Source organism: Crocodylus siamensis, chromosome 12 (genome assembly GCF_052110815.1).
Source record: "Crocodylus siamensis isolate JL-2025a chromosome 12, ASM5211081v1, whole genome shotgun sequence".
Taxonomy (NCBI): Eukaryota; Metazoa; Chordata; order Crocodylia; family Crocodylidae; genus Crocodylus; species Crocodylus siamensis.
Genome location: NC_143406.1, coordinates 1675782 through 1695630, shown reverse-complemented (window position 1 = coordinate 1695630; position 19849 = coordinate 1675782). Strand labels below are relative to the sequence as shown.

The following is a 19849-nucleotide window of genomic DNA, read 5'->3' as shown; positions in this document are numbered from 1 at the left end:
CAATCCCTGCTCCTTCTTGAAGACTGGGTGGAAGCTAAGCAGCTTCTGTATTGACCGATTTCTCCAGGCAAATCAGTGTTTTCTCCCTGTGTCTGAACTCCAGCTAAAATGAAGAACCAGCAAAAAAATTCTTACCAAACCAATTAAATCTGGCTGAAGAACCATACCATTAATCACACTCTACAAGATGTTTTGAACCAGAAGTTTTAATTATTTGGAAAGAAGGCAGTGGTGATGAAGATGAAAGACAAAAAGACCAAATTATAGCCATGTTGATGCGAGTATAAACAAGGTGGTTGCCTAGATATGGGGGGCACGGGTGTGTGGGGGGGGTGGAAATACCTCTAGACGTATAAAAAAATGTGCTACATTCATGCTGATCGTGCCTGTAATTTGCATGTCATCCACTGTTCAGTGAGACCAGACAGAGTGAAAACAAATATAACCTCATCCCTGTCCCCAGAGCTTCTAACACTTTAATTTCTACAACCTCTTGCAATTTCAAAAGTATCCCCCAAATCAGGGCTCCCCAAAGACAGGCTACAACAGGCAGGTAAGTAATGTTCAAAGATGATGGTCATAACTCTAGTTTTTCTTCAGATGTCAGCAACTGGCTTACAAATATGGGGTTATTTCTGGCCCACCAGCTACTTATAGTGGATCCTCTCAGTTGGCGGGGGGGAAACCAAACAACCCAATAACCAGTAAAGAGAGATAAAAGTTTTTGTATATGTTCATGGTAACAAGGGACTGGAGACTGAATGTTGATCTCTTTATCACTACATTGGCTAGCCAGAGTTTTACAGTCTTCTAAATCAGTATGATTCTACAGGCGAAGAAAAATTAACACAGTTTGTACATTTAAAGTATAAAAGATTCTGGTCATCTGCCACTGGAAAAGACATGTTAAAATTCTCCACTAAAAGTCCCTCCATCCTCAGAAGCAATGAAGAAGCCTGTTGGCAAACATGCAATACAGACCACTGACATGGGACAAAAGAAACTCATGGAACTGGAAAGCACTAATTTGGGGGTGTATTTTCATGAGGGTCACCAGGACTCAGTGCACTGAAAAGATCATGTCCAGTTGTCTCTAAAGTCACGGGGATGAAATGCTGAACAAAGTCTGCTTCCAAGAAAACAAGCTGGCTCTTCTCTGCGCTGACAGGTGGGATGAAACTGCACTTTGGACCAAAACATGGTGCGTTCCAAAGCACGTGGAGTATTTAGCAAGCTCGCTCAGGCCTCGTTAACTATTACACAGGTGTCTCCCTCTGCAATTCTGCAGAAAAAATGAGCCCCCCAGTGAGAACAGCACCAGGGTTTGAGAAATTGCAAACTATTTGTTGTAGCAGAAATACCTAAAAGCCAGTTATAGTTCTGGGCAGGGAGAAGAGAATTAAAAGCAAGATGATTTCATTACTTATAAAACCACAGATATTAGGAAATCAAGGAAGCTGTGTGCGTTTAAAAGCAGTAGGAGACAGAAATCAAACCCACTGCTTCAAGTAATAAATAATGTGGTCATAGCTCTTGTTCTAAAGCTTGTAAGTGAGAGCTCTCTGGAGGAATTAATTTAATTATTTTTAGCTATAGCAATGCTACCAAATGAAAAATTAAGCCCTTAATTCTAGAGAAAGGCAGAAATCCACAAGAGCAGTGAACAGTTCATTTGACCTCTATGTAGGTTCCACCATGGTCAAAATCAGTAAGTCCTAGCTAGAACATTTTATAGACCATCATCTCCTCACCTCTCCCAAGTGAAGTGGCCAGTGTTCAAAACTGCTTTTTAATCACGCTGTTGTGCAGCTCCGATTTCCTAACAGTTCAAATGCCACAAACGGACTTGCAAATACGACTACATATAAACTAGGCAGAAGTACTGTAAATAGTAATGTAAATTAGTGCAGCCATGACAAGAATGACAACATTCAAAATGATGGCTGACACTGCACTGTTTCTTTCACTGCATGTAGCTAGAGCATCAAAATATACATATTATGTAATCAGGGCTAAAATTTACAAAATACTAAACCATGGCACTGTTTTTGTTAGAAATTCTCCACCCCATCAACCGTTCCTTAACCACCCCCAAATAATCCCTCCTAGGCCTTATATCTAACCAGGCTCTAGTTAATGTGAAATACATACTACAATAATAGTTGCACAAAATTGGAAAATATTGTCTAGCATGTTTACAAACGCTGAGTCTCACACCAAATGTTTCTAATGCACAAACTCATAAAGGTGCTTTTCCTCAGGAAGTACAAATGTAGCCTTTTAATCACAGCTTCATTACTGGGTTTGTTTTTTCTTTTTCAATTAAAAATCACTTCTCAACTACATGAAAAACAAAAGATATAGGACAGCTCCATATCTGGGGTATGTGTAAACAATACAGAGCTCTTACCTAAGAACTGTTATCCTTACAAAGTGAGGCAGGTATCATTATGCCATTTTACAGATCAGGAGACAGAGGCAGAGGGGGGAAATAACCTGCCAAAGATCACCCAACAGGCCAGTGGCATTCTTCCAAGACCTAGTACATATTAGGCTTCACTGTGAACACAGGATTGCAAGGAACCACAAATATATCCATTGTTGTAAACAGCTCTAAATCTTTTTGAAAGTAGTTTTTTTGCTCCTCCACTAACATGAAAAGGATCTTCCAGAGATTTATTCTGATGGCTAGAAATCTTTTAAATTTCAAGCATAAAATTTATTCATGACAAATGCATACTCATTTATTCTTGGGCCAATGCTATCCTTCTAGACAGCAATCTCATTGCCCCATAGCCAACATTTTGCTAGGTTAAGCAAGCCAGACTCCTATCTTCTCTTGTAAGACAAGCTCTCCATTCCCTGGATCACTGTAATAGGCTTTCTTTGCACCTGTCCCAGTATGAGCCTTCTATATGATGTCTCATCAGGACCTTATACCATAGCATCAAAGCTGCCTTTTCTTACAGAAAAATAACTCTTGTGGCACGCTCCAGGATCACATTTGCCTACTTCACAGCCCAATCACACTGGTGGCTCATAGTCATCTTATGATCAGGTTGGTCTTCTCAGTCATTTACAGCTAATGAGCTCCCAGCAAAGAGAGAAAATTCTTATTAGCCACTGGAGTCCAAGCCCCGTTTCTATTCCATCTACTAGAGGTTGAAACCTGTGCCATCTTTTGCCCCAAAAGCCTGTCTCACCTTAGAAGAGCTCCCCAATTCTACCCAGGTAGGTCCCTTGCTCTGGTATTCTCCGAGTGCCTCCAGAGCGCATAAGCACTAAGGAGGGAATCACCTACAAAAAATGCTAGGTGCAGGTGTTTGTACGAAGCCTCGATCCCCAGATGTCTGACTTGCGGCTGCACATTACCTGCCTCAATCATTTCACAATTCAAATCACTTCAGGGCAATTTGATTAAAAAAAAAAAATCCAGATGCTTTCACTGAGGCTGGGCTGCAGAGGAGGGAAGGGAGGGCACTCCACTAGAAGGGAGTCCTGGTTTCTGCTTCTAAGGGTGCTTATACATTTTGCATTAAATAACCATTGGACAAAATACATGGGAGCACAACTAAGGATTCCCTGCTTTCCAAAGGATTGCCTCATGCACTAGATCACAGATTTATGCTCCCTCTGGTTTTCCCTCCTTCTGGCTACCATCTCAGCTTTACCATGAGCAACGGAAGACATCTTTCAAGCCTGCTGGTTACAGCACCTTCCTGGGAAGTGGGAATTCAGGTCCCCACTAGCCTGACAAGTGCCTAACCACCAGCCCACTGGGCAAATGTGGGTGGATCTTCCTTCTCCACCACCAGAACTACTACTATTGCTGCTACCTCTTCTAAGGTGTTTACAGTTCAGAGGAAAGGGTAGATGAAAAACAGCTGCATTATCAGCTTTTTCATGGACTTGAACAGGATGGATTAGAATTGCATTTAGAGATCTAGTCACCAAAAAGACACTATGCCTCACCTGGTTGTCTAGTAAATGGACTAGGATCTGGCCTTAAATGCAAGACTTTGTATTTTGTACTACTGTTTGTCCAGTTTTTATTACTCCAACCATTCTTGTATGATATCCCAATTTTCCCCTGTATTAATGATGCTTCTAACTCTGTCATCACCATATTTCATCAGCGCACTCTTATGTTTTCAGTCAACATTATGAGTGGAAATATTAAATAAGGAGTCCCAAGACAGATGCTCAGAGACCTCCACTAGCAACCCATCTCCAGCACAATAATTCCCATTTCAACACTGGGTGCACCTACATGAGACAAAACCCATGCTAACACACTGCTGCGCAGTGCTGCACAGTAAACCTCACTAAAACTCTGTGCGCCAGTGCTACTCCACAGTGGAACAAGTTATTGCACATTGATTTCGTGCTTGGTTCTCCAAGTACTAAATGTAATGCACAGTAACCACGGCGCAAAAATGAACATGTAGACACGCTCACTGTTTCTTTTATCTGCCTTATAACAAATTCCTTCTCCACCTCATAAGTCTTGTATTAATCTCCTTCTTCCCTAGTTTGCCCAAGTCTCCATGGGGCAACAAATCAAATGCTTTGCTCAAGTGCAGGAAGACTCTACAATGTGCTCCCTGTCCAGAAAATCAGTTATCTTCTCAAAGAAAGGTATCAAATTAACCTGGCATAATTTACTTTTGGTGCACGCATGCTGCATTGTATCCTGTCTTCCCTTTACCCTGTGTCCATAAACTGTGTCTAGCAGGAGTAACAAGAACAAGCTAGTTTATTTAGTCTTTCAGATATAATACACATCAGACACTAGCCTATACATTTCTGGTCAAATGAATTGATAACTGTAACAGGATTGCCACAAATTAAGCCTTGCAGCCTCTCAGAGTGCCACTCCGATCCCATCCCTGCCCAATCCACTGCTCTTTCTGTTCTTGCCCCCGACTTCCCCAGTCTGCCGTGTGCCACACACAGAGGTTGCCCGTGTCACATGTGACACCTGTGCTGCAGGCTGGCCACCCCCAGCATAGAGGAAGTAACACCCCTCACCCCACCACCACCTGCTTCCCAATCCAACCCCGCATAGGAGAGGCCACACACCCCAGCACTCTCACAAAGTAACCACGCAGTTGCTGACAAAGGAGATGGAACCAATTGAAAAATACATAAATATTTATAAGTATAAAATATAAAAATAGCTTATCATTGGGATGAGATAATGGCGGCACTACTGAAACGTTGAATCCCTTGCTGATCTAATAATGCCGACAATTTATCGGGCAGTTACTAACTTGACTCTCAAGCAGGTCTTTGGAGAAGCAGACAAAGGAAGTCAAGGAACAGGACTGAGAGGGAGCATTCTGGTACTTCTTGGACTATAAATACTTTATGAAAATCATTTACAAGCCATGGTAAAACGACATGCCGTCACAGATGAGTTACTCCCCCCATTTGGTCAATCTAAGAGAAAGTTCTTGACATCACAGTTCTGATCAGCTGGAGGACGGCAGACTCTGTTATGAATGTAAAGGGGCAAATAAACCATATTTATTCTTAAAAAATACCATGCTAATATAAACAACTCCTACTTGATTCTTAATAGAATACGTGAAGATTTTAGGAAAAAAATGCCTGTTAATATAAATGCCACAGGAAAAAAATTAAAGTGATTTTGGCAACAGCCTCTGATCAGCTTTACTAGCTCTAGGCTGAAAGCAATATTACATGAAAAGCACTTGTGTAAATTGTGCAAAGACTATATTAACCTCAAGCTAAAATTGGGCAAACTAAAGCTCTGCAGCTAGGAAATTAGCCGTATGATGAAGACAGTAATGTCAGAAAGGGAAAGAAACTGTTTCTGAACATCCATTTTAAAGTCTTTAAAAAAATTAAAGGCTACTTAAAATTTCTGACTTCCATGTAGAAGAAAATTATACAATTCAGTTTTTTGCCTTTTAAAAACCAGGGTCAGAAGCATTAAAATGGCTCATTCTCCACAAACAAACACACATATAAATAGAGGAACATCAAATTACAGAACTATAACATCAGAACTAGCAAGAGTGGCCTGGTTGGCTTTTCTGCCAGAGTCCCCGATTTGAACACAGGCTCTGGCATTTAAAGAAAAACACAAATTGACAGTGCTTTTAAAGATATATTCTTCAAACAAGTTATACTGCCATTTTGCCTAATTCCAGTAGGTGAAACTTTGCCACAGCTGCTCCAACAAGTAAATTGCTGGGATCAAAAATTAGAGTTGCAACACTTTAAAAAAAAACTCCTAGTCAGAATCAGGGCAGCTATTTTCACTTGACTTGGGTTACTGTTTACTTAGAAAACATTAGAGCTGGACAAGAGGTCATGAAATCACATGCACTTCAATTTCTTCTACAGCACCCACGTGAGTGTGACAGTTAGAACTTACAGGTTCATAATATTTATTTCAATACATTCTTATAAAGTTTCCAATTCCTTCCAGAACACAAGTCATGCTAATTTCAACATATTGATGACATAATAAATTACAGGAAAGAGCATTAAAATAATACTCTGTATCATATCAATTCAAAAGTACATGGAATCAACAAATGAGAGATGCGACATACCCATAATGATACAAAAAACTTAAATTTAAAATAAACACTTGTCCTTTCTGATATTGTTTTGGAAGACCAGAATCCTATTTCTTCCAGGTATCTGTTGTAGCAAAAGTTGATGCCCACTGTGGCAACTTTCATTATTTGATATATGTTTTTCATTAAAAAGATCTCAATATCTCAATTTGAGATCTAAAAGTAACTACTGAGTAATTAAAAAAATAACCACTAGACTAAAGAACATGCAAACAAGTGGCATGTAACTTTTTTTCAGTTCATGTGGAAATCACAATTTATGTTAGTCTCAGGATTCCCAATATGAGCAAGCAACATTTTCACACATCATCTCCATGTTTAGGGTTAGAGTCTCTCCAATCCTGTGACCCTTTTGCATTAACATAATAAAAACTCCTCTAGAAACTAAGCATACAGCTAGCCTCAGGAGTAGAGAATTACAAATAACTTGTCTGCAGCCCTTCTCTTCCACCTGCTTTGTTCTCCCAAACACATGAAAAGCTCTGTCCAGTGCATGTAGAGTACAGCTGAGAACCTAGGCCTAAGCATTAAACAAATGCTATTATAGGATAGATGAATAAGTACTGATCTTTAGTGATTCTGTAGTCTATTTTTACCATCTGCTGCTATAAATGATCTTAACATTATGCGTAAAGAGTATCAAAGGACAATTTCTTCTTCACATGGGGTATGTATGTATGAGAGACAGCAAGTGCAATGCGTCATTATTTCCCTTCTAAACGCTTTTGTCTTCTCTATTCTAGAAGGCGTACCTTCCAAATGTTGCTCTCTATGTCAGAAACAACAAAGGTATCTGTCTAATTTTCTCAGTACCTGCACCCATTAATGGACTTACCTGTTATCTTTAGACAGTACTTCTACCTCCCATCACTTTCAACAGGGGAGACAGAAACGTCCCTCTCTCTTTATGTTATACTACTACTGCTCAAGTTGTCATGAGTGAAAGAAGGCCAATGTAATAGCTCCCTGCAAGGCAAACCCTCTTGACTAAGTGGCTGTTTTTGTGCCACTGAACTCGCGGGACTTTCTCCATTCACTTTAGTGGGAGCAAGACTGGTCTTCATAAAACACATGAGACAGTAACAATCAAACCCAAAATCTTCCCCCTGCTCAATGCCAGGTATATGGGAAGAGTAACTTTAGTAGGGGTGAAATAAAATACAAGAGAGCTGAAAGATGGTAAGTGAACACCAGAAACTTTGTGTAAGCCATGATCCAATCCTTGCATGTTTTTCATGACAGTGAAAAGATCACTTTAATGTTTCCAGCAACTTTACAGTGCAAGTGCCTTTCAGTTTCATACAGACTGCATATCTCCCCTCTTGCCTTTTCAAGCACAGAAAAAACAGTTACCACCTTTGATTCAAATGCTAAAGCTAAGCTGCAAAAGGTATTATCTTTCTCTTTCTCGCAATAAATTCTATATTTGGAAAGATAATACCACAACTATTTCATATTTTCCTTCCTTTTTTTTTTTTTAAGTGACTTAAATTATATCACAGTTAAGTGGGTCTCTATAAAGCTTATATTAGTCACTGGAAATAATACATAGATCCCAAGATATTCAACATTACTAACGTGTTACTTTATACAACGAACAAGTGATAAAAAACCCAGAGAGGGCAGCATATCCCCCAAACTTCTGTCAACTAACAAGTCACAAAGGCATCATTAAAAGGCCTTAGAGTTTAAAAGCTAAAATTCCCAAAGGGATTTGAATCTCCAATTCCATTAAGGTCTGTGAAGTCAGTGTCCTAAATCCCTAGTTACCTTTGATAATGCCATCCAAAGTTTCTAGCACATTTCAAGGAGTCTCAAAATACAAGCAGACGTAAAAAAATACCTAGCAGTAGTCTCTATGTTTTCTCCTTTGCTAAGCAGATGTTGTAAGTGGGATTGTTAATAAGTGCAGTGAAATAAATTAGGTGTCAAAGCATCCCCTTACATTTTGTTAGCTGGGGTTACAGCAGATACTAGTGTCTAAAATGGATCTGGCCCATGAAGCAAGCCCCTCCATTCTTTGAATTAGTAGGTGAATAATCTCCAAGCACCCCCCACCGCCAGCAGATTAGTTTAGGGTGATAATGAAGGGGCAAGGGTACTGTACCTGGTGATGGGCAGGTCGAGGCCCCGCTGCAAACTGAGGAAAGGCGGGAGAAACAAACACAAAAGGAAAGGCACAAAGAGTCAGAAACACCACAACAACCACCAAAATGTCACACTCTATGCAAAATAAACCCACAAGAAAGACCACACACAGTCAAAGCTTTGCTGCAGGACAGTGACAGACAGGTACTAAGATATAACAGGTTAACACCACTGTAGGATAGTGTGCTGCCCAAGAGCTGGGAGAAAGACAGCCAAAGCTGCTAGTCATCTTCAAGGCACACTCCTGAATAAATACAAACATTTACAATACACTCCAGAGAAAAAGCTTAAATACTAAGTGCAGAATATTTAAAAATTATGGCAACAAGAGATGCTTAAAAGTGGTTCGACTCCAACTCATTCTGAAGTACTGGAGAGTGTGGAGAAGGGACAATTCTGCTTATGCAGCAGATAACAGTCAGGTAGGCACTTCTAATGTCTTGCAGACTACAGAGAATACATGAGTGTATCTGCAAGACAAACAAGACTAATTAACATTAATGTGCCCATACACAGTGCATTTCATCTTTGAAGCATTTTACAGACATTAACAAAATAACTCTCTCTACCTGACTCTGCGGCAGGTACATAAATTGGTTCCCCATGCTATAGCTGGGTATGTGGAAAAAGGGAAGTTAATCCCCGATTTGTCCAAGGGTACAGGGTATATCGACAGAATACAACAGCTCGTTTCCAGGACCACGCTCACTTTACTGAACTACTCCCCACCCTTTCACATTACACTAGGGAAATGAATTCAGAATTAACATGCTCAATACACATTTAAAGCATTTTCTGATAATTAGCTGATTGTTAAAATAGAAATAAAAATGAATGCAAGAAATGGAAAATAGAAATAAAAATGAAAAGGTATCTTAGCAGAAATCAAGTTAGATATTTAATCCCTTAATTCTCAGGATATTCAGCAGAACTACGATGTTCCTTCCAATGACAACAGATAACCTATTGATAATTGCTCAAGTACTTAGACAGAGGGTGTGTCTACACGTCACCATATGGTGACAGTGTTACTGCACCACGTTTCAGTCCTTCCTTTTGGAAGTACTAAAACACGGCACAGTAACCATCTGTACTGCACCATACGGGTGCGCATGCAAAGATCTCCCTGCTACGTCGTCGTAGCGGCATGCTGTAAGTGGCAAGTGCACCGCTACAGTGACACAGCTAGTGATCACATGCAGATTCACGTGATCGCCGTCACCACAGCACCCACAGTTGTAGCACCATAGGGCAACGTGTAGATGCACCCAGAGTTTATGAAACGAGATCCAACAGTGAGCTTTTAAATCACAGCAACAAAATCACTAGGCACTTCTGTACAGTTCTAGTTTTGCCTGCCAATAATGTCAGGCCTAAAGGAAAGCAAGCCATGCAGTACAACTCTGCTAATGGATAGTATACGTGCGGAGACTGATTTATAACACTCTCTCCTCCTGTGCCACCATAGATTTTAAAACAGGATTTAATAAAGACCATTAAGGGGAGAGAATTGCACCTATCAGTGAAGTCTGTAAATATCCATGCCAGGTAAACTATGTTTCATAGGTAACAAAGGCTTCCAGTTATTACATTTTTCTTCCCGTAAGTAGGAAAAAGAAGGGGGGGAGCAAAGTGGGGGGGAGTTTAATTTACAGCCCCATGTCATTGCTACTTAATGTTCCTAACACTACTATATACAAAGAGAAAGAAAACATAACCAAAAACAGAAGTGTTCTCTACTCAAGTTTTTTAAAGACTATTTAAAATTGACTATATTTAAAATGTCCACGTAGAAATCTATACCATGATTTAATCTACAGCCTGCACTTAATCCCCCTAATTTCTTCTCAGCATTACAGATGAATAAGAAATAGGCTATGTATACCTAGTCTATTTCTAGCATAAGACTATATATCAATTCATAAACTATAAACAGTTCTTCCTCTCTAAACAATCTTCTCTGCAACATTTCCACTAAGCCTCAGGTCCTTGAAGTGAGCAAATTCAACTCATCAGAACAAAAAACTAAAATTTCAGCTATATCACCAACAGTTTACAGAGGCACCAGTACACAACAGCTTCTACCCATCTCCCAAACTTTTATTTGTAGAGAGGACAGTGGCTTAACTGATCCTCCTATCCCAGTGGCAACTGGAGACTATGATGAATTTAAGAAGGGAATACATTAATTTCAATGCAAGTAAGTTTGTGCACAGGAAGAACTCCTCAAAAGCGGTTTGGGTTTTCTTTCCTCCGTCTCACGTGTGACAAAAAAGGGTTAGTCTTCCCCTGACATACAGAGGGCACCAACATAAACCTTTCCTGATGGGCTACAAGTTCTATGTTTGTCCACCAAAGAAAGAGGAAGTAGTAATTTGTTTAAAAAACACTATAAAAGATAACTGTGGGATGCAGAACTCTAGGTTGATCAACATGAGATCTGAAGTACCTGTCTTATCACTGTGCCCCAGGCGCGTTTTATTTTATCAGCTCTAAAATAAGAGTTGGAAATTTACATCTTATGAACACTGAAGCCAAATATATATTCCAGGAGTAAAATGTAATACATGTTACGAGGAAAAATAAATAAAACGAAACCTCAAAGTTAGTGAAAAAAATCCCCTAGTCTGTTTTGCACTGGTCACCATTGGCTATAGAATTTTATAATCCTGGTTGATAAAATTCCTTTTTGGTAGCTGTAAGCAACAGAACAAACTGTAGTCACTGCTGGCTCAGATTAAAAATAGACATTTTGTTTTTTCTTTCAGATGAACATAGTAGATATAAAGGAAAACAGCCTTCTGTGAAAACTGGATCCCCACATGCTTATTGGTCTTGCTCACAAACCCTCTTGTGCACAGCTGGCAACTGGGCATGTTCTACATGTCGACAGTGATCTGGTACGTTGTACCAAGTCATCTGAAAATAACCACTTCTTATGGTTTAGTACAGCACCTGCTGGATACCTTTCTTAGACTGCATCTTTCAGCAGGTCCTCCAGGTTGGACAAAAATGGCTTTTAACTAGATTAGTGATGAAGGCTGGGACTGGCAATACAAAATGGGAGTAAATTGTTAATTATACTTGGACTGACAGTCTTAAAAAATCTTTCCCCAAACTGGAACTGAACTTCAACGTTCTAGGTATCACACAGAAATGACACTACAAAATCTAATGGGAAATTATATGAAGCCAGTTGGATTGCAAAGGCAGCTGTCCAGGAAAGAACAGAAAAGCCTACACTGTGCAATTGCCAATGGCCCTTTTATGCATAAACAGAATGAAGTAAGCCTTGGCTGCTCCAAGAAGCCCTGTTAGGATCACTTTATTAGTGAAACTGCCTATGTATCCTCACCAGCTGTGTGATGGACTACACTGTGCTATGGAATCCCAGGATGGCAAAGGAGTTACCTTGCCACCTTCCTCATCCCTTCTTTACCCTCCCCTCGAGTACAAAAAAAAAGTAAAAATAAGAGTAAATAAAACCCCAGAACAAAACGCAAGCGTAGGAGAGGACCAACTAGTCTTGCATTTGTTTGGGGGGGGGGGAGGTGAGGGGGAAGGTGTAATGAAATGTTATATGTGCGATTTTTAGTAATGGGGTGATAATGGTCACTAGCAGAGCAGATGGCAAAAACTGCATATATCATAGTTGAAAAAAAATAGTTTATGACCACAGAAAGATGGCTGACAACTGTAGGCAAATTCCAGCTCAATATTTCCTCTAATAATGGGATAAAACATCTGCAAATTTTATAAATTTTCAGCTAATTTTTCTGAGTGTCATTCTTAAAGCGTAAACCCAAATTCTTCCTATCTGTGTTGTGAAAAATCAGACCCTCCCAAATCATTCTTTCATCATTTTAACCTGGCAGAAACTGCCACGGTATTTCATGCTTTTAACAAAGAAGTAATCAGTGCATTTCTGTAGATCAGCCAACAAAAAGATGTGGTTAAAAAAAAAAAAAAAAAAAAAAAGAAAAGAAAAAGAAAAAGAAAAAGGCAAAAAACCCCAAAAACAAACCCCAAACCAAAAGGAACCAAACAAATGAAAAAACAGTGCCACAGGCACAATTGCCTGCGAGAAGGAGTACAGTTTGTTATATTGCTTACAATGCAGTATTTTATCCAGCCTCTTCCAGCCAGGGACCTGTAAACCGGACTCTGTTCCAAAACCTTCCTCCTCTTCCAGTTGTCTGTGCAATGTATTGGCACTGTTCTGCTGGGCTGTCAAGAAAACTGGTTTAGAGATGCGGCTCTTCAGTCAGGTTTTGCTCCAAGTTCTAACCATGTAAATTTACTTTTGCTTTGCAACAACTAGAGATAAAGAAGATGACTGATTATACTTACTGAGAAAAGATTTTTTTTTTTTTTTTTTTTTTTTACCATCAATAGCCCATATTACTGATTAGAATTTGGACTAATGAGCTGGGAGGTCTCTGTCCAGTTACAAACACGAAGCTGCTCACACCACAAAAACACCATAAAAACTGGCATTAATTGGCGCTCTCAGCACAGAGGTCAACAAGCTTCAGAGACTAACTTTTCTCCTAGAGGTGACACTTCCAAAAGAGGGGTAAGGTAGGCTGATAGGCTTATATAAGGGGGAAGCTTGCCCTGTACTATACCTTTTATGCAGATAAACGGAAGACTTCTGTCTCAAAGGCTTCCAGGTGCCACCCTTCAGCAGCATTCATCTCATTCTAAACAGAGAAGAGTGCTGGGGATGGTGCAGTGGTTTCATATGTAACCAGAGTGCTATGATGCAGGTAAGGTAGATTCACAAGAGACACGGGGACTGCTGCTCCCTGGGCTAGCTGCGGCTTCAGGTAATGTGGAGATGATCTATCCTGCTTCCAAAAGTAGGAAGAAGCAGGCGATGCTGCAGGAGAGCTTCCTAACATCAGGTGGAACTGCACTATAAGCACAGATTTCCCAAACAAGAGGCTAGTTGAGGGAACCAAAGTCCTACAACAGCAGAACAGTATTACAATATGCATAAAAGAAGGTTATAGAGGACAACAAACTCCAAAGTTTGAAGACAAGGGGATTATCACAAAATGGTTTTGAGTCTCAGAAATGCCATATTATGTTACATGTACATACAATGATATATTAAATGGTTGGAACTGATCCAGTGACACTGGTTCAGAAGTATTGTTCCCTGGGCTGCTGGAGACTGAGTGCTGCGGTGGAGATTTGTAGTCATTTACTGATCTTTCTTTGTTCTGTCACTTTATCAAATATTTCTTTAAAGAAAAAAAGAGAGACAAAGAGAAGACTGATAATGAATCTAAGTTCTAAAAAGAGATGAACTTGAATGCAACTGCTAAAAATAAATCAAGCAATTTGGAAGTAGATAAGAACCCCTCCATCACTTTCTTTTCTGAAAAGCTACCTTAGAAGAAAGGGTCTAAAAATGCAATAAGGACTTGCTATTTGGAACTGACTTCCAGAGGTCAGTAAAACACTTTTCAGAGAACTGGTAAAGGTACTGTACACAGACACAGACGCACACAAACAAGAACAAAAGAACAGAAGGTAGAGCAAACACACGTTCCCTTACCGGAGAGCGCGTTTGAGGCTGTGTGTTCATTGTTTGAGGGGCTTGGGGGTACACCAACGTGGTTGGAGCGGCATTCTGTCCTGAGGGGTACGGAGCCTGCCAGAGAACAAAAACACGTTAATATGTCAAATAATTTATCTAGAGAAGTAGATTCAAGCCACCAATACACATTACTGGATGGACTGGTGATTACAGTTGAGATAAGAACCACAGATAGACAGTCTTCGTGATTATTGCTGAGAAAGAGAGGGATTCCTCGACTATTCAGATTAGACTCCTACTAGTTTATCTATATGGCACATATAAAATACCACATTATCTCTACGGCACATACAATACCAACAAAGAGCATATATCAACTTAAAAATACTGTATTGTTTGCATCTACTGGCATATGTACTGATTTTAATTCTATTCTGAACAAAACTGGCAGGAAAACCTGGAGTAGTAACATACTACTGACAATTGCTCCAAAATAATGACAGATGACAAGAAGCAAAGTAGCATACAGCTAACGCAAATAATCTTTTTAAAGTTTTCAGGAGACAGGCAGGCACTTGGGGCTGGCCTCAACTGATGTGACCCGTCATCCATTTCACTGGAGCTATGAGAGAAGTAGTTAGCGGTGTTAGGCTGAAGTCAAGCAGACGTCAAAGGATGAACATGAATTCATTTGAAACAGAATGAATCAGGTCTCAGTAACAACTGAAGCCCAGAAATACTACCTTTCAGAAATAAAGGGTTCATCTTTAAATAGTACTGCATTGTTCTGATTGTAAGTACTTTTCTTTACCTCAAGGAGAACCATAAAAACTCCTAAGGACCATGGCAGTTTGGATCCAGGGTTTTAGCTTTACATGCCAATTAAGTCTGAATACAGAAATGCAATTCAAATTTGGCCCTTCAATAAGGGTCTGCCATTGTTTAATTTCCATTTGACTGAAGTGTTTGCCTTGCTATACATTCCCATGGAGTTTTAGGGTAATGACAAAGAGAAAATACGATGAGCTTGGGCAAAGTTATCTTTGGTATAGATGATGCTCTCTTTAAGTTTTATTTTAGTATTTTCAGTGCATTTAACCCTTTGGGTCCTTTCTTTGGTTATCCAATTCCCCTATGAGATTCTACAAGGGAAACAGCAGTTCAAGGCCTTTTCTACAGATAACAGCTTATATTCAGGGAAAAAAGCTGCTCCCCACCCCCCAAAACATAACCTCAAAATGTAGGGTCAACTTACATGTAGGGTTAATTTAATTGGAATAATTGGAACAGCATGGTATATCTGAAAATAAATAACATTTCTGAAGTGCCTTGCTTTGCTTGCATGTAAAGTTACCATATATTCATGCTGCAAGCTTCAGTAACTCTACAGGAGCCAACTTGGTCTCTGCATTTCATATTCTTTACACTGAAATTCAAAATTAGATTTACAAAATAATAAAGGCAACTCTGTTTCAACCCATTATATGACAAATAAAGGAGGGTTCAGGTGTACTAACCCTCAAGCACATCTCAGGGCATCTTTGAGCTATACAATGCTGCATTTGATTTGACTAATCAGTTTTTAATTATAAGACTAAGTTCTATCACTAAAATTAAACAAATGTTAATTTCTTAAATGTGTCAACTATATTATAATAAGAAGTCCCATAAACAATGTGCTATAAAATAGACCTGAGAGTTTCACTACTCCAAAGGCAGCACTGTGCCCTGGTACACAACAATCTAACAGTCTCAAGCTCTGCTTGGTCAAACTGAGCAGGAAGTGTTGTGGAAACAGCACAGAGTACCAGAAGAAGCAGTACTAAATGCCTTTCAGCCAACTGAGCCTGAAATAACACTGTGCTAACGAGCACCATCAGGCCAACTAGCACTGGCTAGCTTTCAGTTGCGAGGCAGACAGTCTTTAAAAGATGGGGATACATCCTAACACAGGTTTTAAACAGGAGAATTAAAGGGACTGAAGAAGACAGTCATGGATACAGCCTGAATAAACTGAACTGGGATTAAGAAGAGCACACATTCTTTTAGTAAAATTCTCTAAGGTAGATATAGCCTTCGAGCCACTTCACTGGCTCCCATGCACTGTACATTAAATTCAAACTTCCTGACCTTGACTCATATAGCACTTACGTACATCTCAGGCTCCGTCTCGCTTTTGCAATCACCTCCGCTCCAGCTATGACATCACCCTTGATCTAGGAATCTTTTCCAGACTTCTGCTGAGGTTTGGGAAGTCCTCCCTGCCTCACCCCTATCCTTACCTCACAAATAAGACAGACATAAAAACGCTCCCTGAGAATTACACTCTCTCACAGGAGAGCCTGAGAAATTCAGAGAAAGCCAAACCCACCCCATAAAACAAAAGAAATAAAAGAAACAGAACTAAAGATTACAATGTGTTTAAACTACGGGCTTTGCTGTCACCCCTCTATTTTCTCACCCATTCCCATATTTAACTAATTTGTAGCATGCCAAATTTGAAGTATGCTTTTTGGGACAGGCTGTGTTTTGCAAGAGATACCTAATAATACTAACGCTATTACTAAAGAACAGTTCCCTCTCTATTTTTCATAAAGAGATATTAAATTATCACATGGAAGACCCTTATGAGAAGGGGCGCGCTGTTAGGCACAAAAAGGCTAGTTTCTCTGTTGTTCTTTACAGGAAAAAGGAGCAAGATAAAATGTTAAGCTGTTTTTACCTCTCACAAAGACTGGCCTGGATCAGGGGCTTCAAACACTTCTTGTGTAATTTTTCAGCCCAGGGTAAAGTCCCTACATCCTCTTCTAATCATAAGCTAACATGAAATATACAGAAATATATTTAACGAGTCTGAATATTCAGTGTCTGAAGCAAGTAAGTATTCCTTTCTGGCTCAGGGGGCAGTGGGTCTGACTTCGAACTAAGGCAACACCCATCCGAAACATAAGATGAGAAACCTTCTGCAGCACTTCCCAATTCTGCTGTCTCAGATCAAGTTCAGATACTAATGCTGATCCACTAGTGAATGAATATCTTCAGCGGCACTCAGAAACACAAATTAACTTGCAAGTCCTACGGTCTTATTAAACAGTGAAGAAAACATGATTTTCTACCTCATTTCTGCATTGATCTGAAGTCAAAGAAATGGCTAAAATTGCACCTTTAGTAAAAATAAGTACATGACTCAGAAGTGTTGTACAATTCCCAATTTGTTCCTGGGTCTTTGCTTTGCTTTTGAAACTGCATGAAATGCATTTAGCAGGACAAGAGCCTCAAGCATAGGGCAGACCCCATACTCAGAGGCACAAGCCATCTTACACGACTGAACGAAATGCTGGTGTAATTTTTACCATTTTTCATGAAAGGTGTATTCTAACATAAAAAAACCCTCCTGAATCCAAATTATCTCCCAACAAATGCGCATACCAGGGTTTAATGCCCATCTGTAACCAACCTCTATGCCAGTGGTTTTCAATGCTTTCAGACTCCAGGCACCCCTCGATAAGCTTAAGGCACCCTTCAGAAAATGCCAGCTCTCAGTTTTCACTTGTTTTCTGACTACAGAAAAATAATACAGTGATTCTTCAGTTGCAGAAACTCAGAAAGCTCACCACTTATCAGAAGATTTTTGATACTAGGGGTTTCCCATTTGAAATCTTTGGGTTGATCTTGTGAATCATGTTTGCACACCTAACAGTGCTAAGACTGTGTGGTCCCCCACGGCACCTCAAGAGAGTCTCAAGCCACCCCAGGGTGCCATGGGACCCTGACTGTGAATCACTGCTCTATGCCAACCCACAAAATATATAATTAAGTCACTTTAAGCTGCATTTAAGAAGTTATATAGGCATTTTGATTTGAAATGTAGGACCCCTTCCAACGTACACACCTTTCCCTGGGGCCACAGCTGCTTATGCTGATGTGCTGTAGGGAAGTGGAGAACGTCTTTGGCAGATCACATTGGTTAAACATTCATGCTAGTGTCCCTGCATTCCCCCTCTGCCCCAAACCACTAGATTCCTCTTTGGCATTTCTCAAAGCTTTCTTCTTGGTCCCTCAAGTCCTTTTTCTGGCAATTGTGCCACCTCCCCAAAGCAATGCCTGCATCCTGGCTTGTGACTGCAATTCTGACAAGTCTCCACTACTGCCTAGGCCTCCCACTGGGATAGGTTAGACCTTCTGATATTGATTCATCTCTTTAGAGACAGCAAGGTAAATACATGTTATTCCTTTAAAATCTTTTGGTTGCTTACAACAGAGCAGTCCATTAAAGTAATTTTAAAAATATGTATTTAAAATGCAGGTTACCTTCACTGATGCCAGTGCAGAGCTGAATCAATATCAAAGATCAGTTGAGACATCATTTTGTGGAGTCTTAGGGAGGGGGCACAGGCACCACTCCAGGATTTTGCATGGCCTGTCCAAAAAAAGGACAGGAGGGGAAAAATGATGGTGGAGTAGGCAAGCAGCAAAAGCAAGGACCCAGATGAGGAGACAGAAATCTAGGCTGATGGCACATTTTGATTAACTCCCACCAAATTAACTGGCATAAGGATTGGAAGTGAAAACTACGGTAGGTTAAAACAAGGCCCAAAACCCTGAAACAGCTGCATAAAAAGCCCAGCAGCTAAATGACTCCTTGTTTTGCAAAATGAAAACAAAACAGGTAACAAAACCCTATCCCACAAAGTTCCCCATTTTTTTTGCTCATCTCTGTAAGAAACATTTTTGGCTTCTTCTCCCTCCCAATCCAAATGTCAAAGGTAAGATTTCTACCTGCTCTAGGGATTTCTAATGTGTACCTCAGCACCAATATGCAGTGGAAAAACAAAGACTGTATAGCAATTTAGGAAAACAATGGCTCTTCTACAAAGAGGTGAGTTAAAGCCATACCACAAGCCCCTGTGAGCTCTGGTACCCCACCATTACTATGCTCAAGTTACTTACAGAGGCTCTAAGTGGTCCCCAAATTACCCAGAGTTGATTTTTAAATTTACTTGCTCTTCTAAAACACAGGTTCTCAAACAGCAGACCGCACAGGTGTCAAGGGTGTGGGGGACTGACAAATATTCTGGTGGCTCCAGTCAGTGAGACAGACACTGGAGCGCTCTTGCTCTGTACATGCTACCTCCGGAGGAGGAAACAGCAGAGCAATTGTGCCACTTCCATTGCCAGGACTGAACATCCAGATCTAAGTGGAGTTATCTCCATGGCACGCCTGACAAGAAGACTGTACAGGAAGGAAGAAGGCTGTAAGGCTGTGCACGACGTTGGGAAGACTGGCTGGGGGATAGCAGCTGAGCAGGGAGTTGGGGGATAGGAGGGGTGTGCGTGGGGATATGGGGAATATGGGCTGTGGGGCAGCAGGTAGAGGTAGACCATGAGGAATGGTGGGATTGAAAAGGTTGAGAACGGCTGTTTTAGGAAACTAGATGGCCAATACCCTCCAGCTGACTTATGTCTGGCCAAGCTTTATTTATTGAAAAAGGCTCGGTTTGGTCATCAACCCAACAGAGGCAGTTTGGGTCTAACGCTG

The 19849-nt window shown here is 40.3% G+C and overlaps 1 protein-coding gene across 17 annotated transcripts in view; it reads right to left on the bottom strand.

Moving 5' to 3' along the window:
* Positions 1-19849, bottom strand: part of EIF4G3 (eukaryotic translation initiation factor 4 gamma 3) — a 177082-nt gene that overhangs the window by 75397 nt on the left and 81836 nt on the right. For 9 of the 17 annotated variants that reach the window (XM_090023331.1, XM_090023337.1, XM_090023332.1 and 6 more), the window contains 3 exons: positions 14329-14424; positions 12876-12989; positions 8722-8754 (listed from right to left, as the gene is read on the bottom strand). In XM_090023331.1, the coding sequence (XP_089879457.1) occupies positions 8722-8754; positions 12876-12989; positions 14329-14424 (243 nt within the window). Of the gene's footprint in view, positions 1-8721; positions 8755-12875; positions 12990-14328; positions 14425-19849 lie in introns of those variants that run through there. The other 8 variants (XM_090023335.1, XM_090023336.1, XM_090023350.1 and 5 more) reach the window with 3 other exon arrangements.